The sequence below is a fragment of the Nicotiana tomentosiformis genome, chromosome 12 (genome assembly GCF_000390325.3).
Source record: "Nicotiana tomentosiformis chromosome 12, ASM39032v3, whole genome shotgun sequence".
NCBI lineage: Eukaryota > Viridiplantae > Streptophyta > Magnoliopsida > Solanales > Solanaceae > Nicotiana > Nicotiana tomentosiformis.
In genome coordinates, this window is record NC_090823.1 from 87,281,634 (window position 1) to 87,289,539 (window position 7,906).

At 44.4% G+C, this 7,906-nt stretch overlaps 1 protein-coding gene across 1 annotated transcript; it reads right to left on the bottom strand.

Annotated features, from left to right (window-relative positions):
• Positions 1-695: 695 nt before the first annotated feature.
• Positions 696-7,333, bottom strand: LOC138902986 (uncharacterized). The gene is made up of 3 exons (XM_070190893.1): positions 7,096-7,333; positions 1,956-2,282; positions 696-1,324 (listed from the first exon to the last, which is right to left on the bottom strand). Exons 1-3 carry the CDS (start codon positions 7,331-7,333, stop codon positions 696-698), a joined length of 1,194 nt encoding a protein of 397 aa, XP_070046994.1.
• Positions 7,334-7,906: the final 573 nt, after the last annotated feature.

Consider the following 7,906-nt stretch of genomic DNA (forward strand, 5'->3'; position numbering starts at 1 on the left):
AAGTTCGAGCAAACACTCACTCGATCATTAAGCCTAGGGGCTACATTACTTCGAGTTCGAATCACTCACTCAGCCTACAGGCTACCGTATTTCGAGTTCGAGCAAACACTCACTCTACCATTAAGTCTACGGGCTACATTACTTTGAGTTCGAATCACTCACTCGACTACTAATCCTACGGGCTACCTTATTTCGAGTTCGAGCAAACACTCACTCGACCATTAAGCCTACGAGCTACATTACTTCGAGTTCGAATTTTGGACTCGACAAATAAGCCTACGGGCTACATTACCTCGAGTTCGAATCACTCACTCGACTACTGAGCCTACAGGCTACTCTTATTTCGAGTTTGAGCAAATACTTACTCGCCCATTAAAGTCTATGGACCACATTACTTCAGGTTCAAATAATCACTCAACTCGACTACTAAGCCTATGGGCTACCATATTTCGAGTTTGAGCAAGCACTCACTCGGTTATAAAGGCTACAAGATCCAAATTCGATCAAATTACCTAAAGCCTTATGAAAACCCTCATAAGGCATGAATAAAACAAAATCTTCTCAAGGCAGAGAATAAAATGGAAGCGAGTCAGGTAAATAAAAGATCTTTATATATACAAGAATGTTTACAATGTCCGAACAGGATGCTACACAAAAAACCAAAATGAAAACTAAGGGCTAAGTTTCTTGGTTATCTACGGGGGCAGTCTTTTCTCCGTTAGGCTCCTCCCCGCTCTCGGACCCACTATTGCTCTCATCATTGCCATCATTATCATCATCATCATCATCATCACCATCATCATTACGGAAGCCAAGGCTTCAGCATCGGCTTCAAGCTCTTTTGCTCTTTTTATCTCTTCGGTGAGATCGAAACCTTGAGTATGGATCTCTTCTAGGGTCTCCCTCCGAGATTGGCATTTAGCAAGTTCAACAACCCAATGTGCTCGAGTATTGGCGGTCTCGGCTGCCTCTCTTGCTTGTACCTGAGCAGCTTCAGCATCCGCCCGATAGACGGCCACTAATGCATCCATATAGGACTTTGCTTTTTCGGCATCAGATTTGGCCTTGGCAAGTTCGGAGGACAGCCGAGCCTCGAGTTCCTCAATTCTTCTCGCTTGAACCAAGCTCTTCTCCTTCATGCCTTGAAGTTGGCTTGCATTTGATGACAATTGGGCCCGAACAGTCTCCTTTTCTGTAGCAAGACGGTCCATGCCATCTTTCCATCCCATGGTCTCTGCCCTTATTATAACAACTTCCTCACGAAGCTGCCCGATCGTCTCGAGTTTCTGCTGCAGTTGTGAGATCGAAATATTAGCCTCCGATCCTGAATCAAGCCAATGAGTTCTTAATATTATCATTACCTTCTCGGTCTTGATGAGCCTTGGCCAACTCAGCTCGAAGGCCTTTGATTTCTTCTTCTCTTTGCCCGAAAAGGAGTCTGAGGGCATTCCTCTCCTCCGTAACCCGTCGGAGGTCGACCTCGAACCGATAAAGCTCAGCTCGAGACCGAGAACATGCTTCTCGATGAACTACCGCGGTCTGCGAAGAAAGAAGAAAAGAAGTGAGAAAAGAATAGCAAACATAAAAGTAATATCAACGAAGAGAGTTAAATCTTACCCGATTCAGAGCTTGCTGCACATCGCAGAGAAGGCCCGACACATCACTAGGGCCAGCAGCGTCCTTGACCCTAGTAAAAAAATCACAGAAGGGGTCCTCCCCTTCATGAGACCGGATCATCTCGAGGGCCCCTAAAGCTTGGGCTTCCCGAATTGCCCCTTCGGAAAAGGCAGGGAGAGTGGGCGAGTCTCCGATTAGTATTGCCCCAAGCGACTCGCTTGGGGAGTTCTACTCAACTCGTAGAGCTTCAGGACCGGCCCCTTCCGATATACCCACCGTTTGTTGACTTTGGTGGGAAGCATCATCGATCCCTAATGATTTGGGGACTCTGCCCGAACCTTCCTCCGATAGCTCCTCAGTCTGAGGCGGAGCTCTATAAATCACCATCGATTCAGCTGCCTTTGGGTCATCGATGGTTTTCTTCATTCGGGACACCAGCACAGACCCATCATTTTCTTCTTCTTCTTCGTCATCATCCCTTAGACGCAGAACTGATTCTACAGTCAAAGGAATGGTATTCTTCCTCGGCTTACGAGCCATCCTCGTCTTCAATTTTGAATCTTCGGAGGTGAAGGCCCTCTTATTATCCTTCACTAGCTTTAGATCAGAAGCCGAAGCCTCTTCCTCGACGGATGAGGGCCTCGAAACCTCATTTTTGCCCACACCTACATACAGGAAAATTGATTCAAGTATATGGAAAGCATCCAGTTCGAACTACCAAAGATACGAGAAAGAGGTTCATCATGATTTTTGGCCTCCTATCGGCCCTTTGACAAATCACGCCACAAGCGCTCGACGTATGTGGAGGTCGAAGCTAGATCCTGTACACAGTTCTTGAGATCGGGGACGGCACCGGGCATCCAAGGAACCATTGCATCACAAAAAGGGGGATATCGGTGAGAAAAGGAACGAATGGGCAAAATAGTACGAGATAACAGCAGAATTACACTTACGCTTCATGTTCCACTCCTCGGGAAAAGGCATCTTTTCAGTCGGAATCAAGTCCGAAATCTTTACTCGAATGAACCTTCCCATCCAGCCTCGATCCCTATCCTTGTTTATACTCGAGAACAGAACCTTGGTAGCCTAACGCTGAAGTTTTATTAACCCACCTCAAAAGAGGCGAGGACAGTACAATCGGATGAGATGGTCGAGGGTGAAAGGCATCCCCTAGATTTTGTTCACGAAGTAACGGATCAAAATAACGATCCGCCAAAAAGAAGGATGGATCTCGCCTAGGTTTATATCGTATTGACGGCATAAGTCAATAATAATAGGGTTGAGGGGACCTAACGTGAAAGGGTAAGTATACACACTTAAAAACCCTTTCACGTAAGTGGTGATATCTTCTTCAGAAGACGGGATTACTATTTCTTTATTCTCCCAATTGCAATCTTTCTTTAGCTGTTCGAGGTACCTCTCGGTTATCGAACACATATACCTCGATAAAGGCTCACATCAGCCAGGAACCGACGAGCCTTTGTCGACCTTAAAATCAGACGTAAGAACACATGCCCCAGGAATGCATTCCTCAGGCCATGGCTCCACCAGTGTTTTTTCGGCGGTAGTGTCACGACCCAAAACCCATTAAAGGTCGTGATGGCGCCTAACACCGTTGTCAGGCAAGCTAACCTGTTTTCCGTTTTTCAAGTATTCAATACATGTATTCCTCCAATCCCAGGTTAGGCTTGTAGAATTTATTTCGGCATGACCTTCCTCGATCACAGACCTCGAGAGTTGAACGACAGTCCCCGAGCTGATCTCATCTTCCTCGACCGATGATCCCAAATTTTCAAGTACATCGGCCTCACTGTTTGTTCTTGAGGTATATGCTGTAAAGTCTATTCTTTGAAACGGTGCAAAGTTACCTGTAGTTTGTCCAAATACCTTTGCATTCTATCCTCTCGAACTTTGAAGGTTTTCTTTACTTGATTTACCACCAGTAAAGAGTCACACTTGGCTTCAACGACCACTGCTCCCAAGCTTTTAGCTAACTCGAGACCTGCAATCATAGCCTCATACTCGGCCTCGTCGTTAGTCAACCTAGTAGTTTTGATATATTGCCTAATAGTGCTACCCATAGGCGGCTTTAAAATGATGCCTAGCCCAGACCCTTTTAGGTTCGAAGCCCCGTCCGTGAAAAGGGTCCATACCCTCGATGACGTACCCGATTTCAACAAGAGTTGTTTTTTGAGTTCGGGTACGAGGGTTGGCATAAAATCGGCCACGAAGTCCGCTAAAATTTGAGACTTGATGGCCGTCCGGGGTTGATATTCGATATCGTACCCACTGAGTTCGATGGCCCATTTAGCCAATCGTCTTGATAGTTCGGGCTTGTGTAAAATATTACGAAGTGGGTAAGTAGTTAATATGCATGTGGGGTGATATTGAAAGTATGGTCTTAACTTTCTAGAGGCGCTTATCAGCGCCCGTGCTAATTTTTCTAAGTGTGGATATCTAGTTTCTGCTTCCCCTAAGGTTCGACTTACATAATAAACGGGAAATGAGCCTCTACGCGGCTTTTACACTATCCACGACGGTGATGTCTTTAATGGCCTTGATTTTATCGGGGTTGATCTCGATCCCCCGATTCGATACCATGAAGCCAAGAAACTTGCCCGATCCGACCCCGAAAGCACATTTCTCGGGGTTGAGCTTCATGTTGTATTTATTTAAAATCTCGAATGTTTCCTGCAAATGAGCCAAATGGTCCTTTGTGTGCAGGGATTTAACTAGCATGTCATCAATATAAACTTCCATTGATTTACCTATCTGTTCCTCGAACATTTTATTTACTAGACGTTGGTAAGTAGCTCCTGCAATTTTTAGCCCGAATGGCATTACATTATAACAATAGGTTCCATACTTGGTGATAAACAAAGTCTTTTCTCGGTCCTCCGGGTTCATTTGGATTTGATTGTACCCGGAATAGGCATCGAGAAAAGTAAGGATCTCGTGATCGGCCATGGCATCGATCATGCGGTCGATGTTAGGCAGTGGAAAAGAATCTTTGGGGCATGCCTTGTTTTAATCCTTGTAATCTACACACATTCTAAGTTTGTTCCCTTTTTAGGGACTACAACCACATTGGCTAACCATTTGCTTCACCGATTTGAACCTAGGGTCCAGGCTTAGCCGATGCGTCATTATATCCGGTGGGATCCTTGTTATGTCTAAATGGGACCAAGCAAAACAATCTATATTATCAATAAGAAATCGAATAAGATTTTTCCTGAGTTCGGGAGTTAATCCCGTTCCCAGGTATACCTTTCATTCGGGTAGATATTTGATTAGTACGACTTGCTCCAGTTCTTCGACAGTTGATTGGGTAGCGTCGGAATCATCGGGGACCACGAAGGATCTTGGGATCCCTTGCTCATTATCTTCATCAATCTTCTGATATTCTAGTTGGTTCGAAGCAGACGTCTGTGATTGCCATTTGGTATCATGCTCCTCCTTCGATACCGACCCCTTTGTCAATGAAGGCGAGGATATCGGAATTGCTTCTTCGATGGAAAACATTTCCCTTGCGGCCGGTTGTTCCCCGTATACTGTTTTGATTCCCTCCGATGTTGAGAATTTAAGAACTTGGTGGAAGGTCGAAGGTACATCTCTCATATTGTGGATCCATGACCTTCCAAAAAGGGCATTGTATATCATATCGCCTTCTATTATGTGGAACTTAATTTCCCTGATAGTCCCGGCCATGTTTATCGGCAGAATTATCTCGACTTTGGTAGTTTCACATGCCATATTGAATTCGTTTAGAACTAGGGATGCGGGTACGACATGGTCCTGTAGACCGAGCTGTTCTACAACCTTCGATCTAATAATGTTAGCCGAGCTACCTGGATCAATTAACACACGCTTAACTTTAGTTTTATTCATAAGTATGGATATTACCAGTGCATCGTTGTGAGGTTGCATGACTCCTTCTGCATCTTCATCATTAAAGGACAAGGTTCCTATGGGCGCGTAATCCCAAGTTCGAGATCGCTTTTCTCTCATAACCGATGTCTTAGTATGTTTAAGTACCGGTCCCTGAGGGGTATCGATGCCACCGATGATCATGTGGATGACGTGTTTTGGTTCTTCCTGTTCGTTTTGTTTACCAAAATCCCTATTTTTGAAATGGTTTTTTGCTCTGTCGCTTAAAAATTCTCGAAGGTGCCCTTTATTGAATAACCGGGCTACCTCCTCTCTTAGTTGCCTGCAATCTTCCGTTCTGTGTCCATGGGTGCAATGATATTCACACATTTGATTGGGGTTCCTCTGGGCAGGATCGGTCTGCATGGGTCGAGGCCATTTAGTGTCCTTGATGCGTCCAATAGCCGACACGATGGCGGATGCATCGATGCTGAAGTTATACTCCGATAACCGTAGTGCTTCCTTAGGTTCGGTGTGCCTATCGAACCCATTTCTGTTCATCAGTCCCCGAGACCCTTGGCTTCGATCATTTCTCTTTTTGCCTCGTATGGGGTTACGTGAAAGTTCGCTACCCCGACGATCTCCGTTGTACGACCGGTATCGATCCTTGCTTGACCTTGGTTCTCGAACGGTATCCCTTTTGAAACTAGACCCGAAACCCAACTGGTCGTCTTCGACCCTTATTTTAGATTAATAGTGATTGTGCACATCGACCCACGTAATAGCTGGGTATTCGATTAGGTTATGCTTCAGACGTCGTGAAGCCATCGAGCTTCATTCGTTCAGACCTTGAGTGAAAGCTTGAATAGCCCAATCATCTGTGACTGGTGGTAGATCCATTCATTCCATTTGGAATCGAGATACAAATTCTCTTAGCATCTCGTTATCCTTTTGTCTTACCTTGAATAGGTCCGAATTCCGGGTCATGACTTTTATGGCCCCTGCATGTGCTTTTACGAAACAATCTGCAAGCATAGCAAAAGAATCAATAGAGTTAGACGGTAAATTATGATACCATATCATTGCTCCCTTCGATAGGGTTTCACCGAATCTTTTCAATAATACAGATTCAATCTCATCATCTTCTAGATAGTTTCCTTTAATGTCACATGTGTAAGAAATGACACGTTCGTTGGAGTCGGTCGTCCCATTATATTTAGGAATTTCGGGCATGCAAAACTTCTTTGGGATTGGTTTAGGGGCCGCGCTCAGGGGGAAAGGCTTCTGTACGAATACTTTTGGAATCTAAGCCTTTCAATATCAGGGGTTCCCCCGGGATCTGATCAACCCTGGAGTTGTATGTTTCCACCTTTTTGTTGTTTTATTCAATCCTCTTTTCTCCTGATTCTATTCGATTTGTCAGTTTCTCGAACATCTTAAGAATTTCGGGATTACTCCCCGATTCTTGATCATTTGACCTCATCACAGCTGGTTCCATTTTGTGAGTGACCTCCTGGGGCGGATTGGAGTCCGGCCTGCTCGGTATATGAGTTTGACTCTGCAACTGAGCTATTACTACCTATTGAGCTTGCAATATTTTAAAAATCATACGCAGGCTGACTCCGTTTTCTTCAACGTTATGGGTATCTCGAGCTGCAGATCGAGTACCACCATGAATGCTATTTTTAGGTTCAAAACGTTGGCCTGCCTCGATGGCCGCATGTGAGTTAACATCCAATGGTACTTCGACTTGGGCTCCAACAGTGTTGATGAGCGGCCTTTCGCCACCGGGCGCCAAGCTATTGTTCTCATCTTGAAGGCCAGCTTCGTTGTCGATAGGCAAGGCCATTGATCGGAAGTTCGTTGTTGCTAATATGAAATCAGAGATGCTTCAAAATAAGCGTGAAATGGCCAGTATTTCAGATATTCGTGTCAAATAGCCACTTTTATCCTTAGCCCCACGGTGGGCGCCAAACTGTTTACCCGAAAAATGGATAGAGTTAAATTTGTCCGTAGTTCTAAGGGTATGTGATGTAACTTGATACAAATCGTAAGAATAAATAGAAATATCGAATGTTTGACTGCAGAGAATGAGAAATAAGCAAAGTTGGGAAGAAAATGATACATAGATTAAGCAAGATGAATCAATTTATCAAGCTAAAAAGAATAACTCTTCAATATAGGAGTGTATGATATCTCAGTTACCATGTATGCCAAACTTGGTCTTTACAGAAATAATAACCATCTCTTTTATAGTGGAGGGATCTTACTTTAGATATAATTAAAAATACATAGTGGGAGACCCATGATAAATCAATTTTTCCATAATTTCTGCCAGGATTCTCTCCTCTAGTGGGATTGCAACGGCTTTTGTCTATGAGCTCAATATTGACTCGAGCTCTCGATCTTGACTCGAGCTCGA

Excerpts from the sequence above, each read along its gene's own strand:
- LOC138902986 (XM_070190893.1), bottom strand. The coding sequence starts at position 7,333 with ATGGCCTTGCCTATCGACAACGAAGCTGGCCTTCAAGATGAGAACAAT. Across the intron at positions 2,283-7,095 it reads AGAAAACGGAGTCAGCCTGC|GTGTGGGCAAAAATGAGGTT; the intron begins GTATGATTTTTA and ends TCCTGTATGTAG. Across the intron at positions 1,325-1,955 it reads TGAGGAGCTATCGGAGGAAG|GATCGGAGGCTAATATTTCG; the intron begins GTTCGGGCAGAG and ends GGCTTGATTCAG.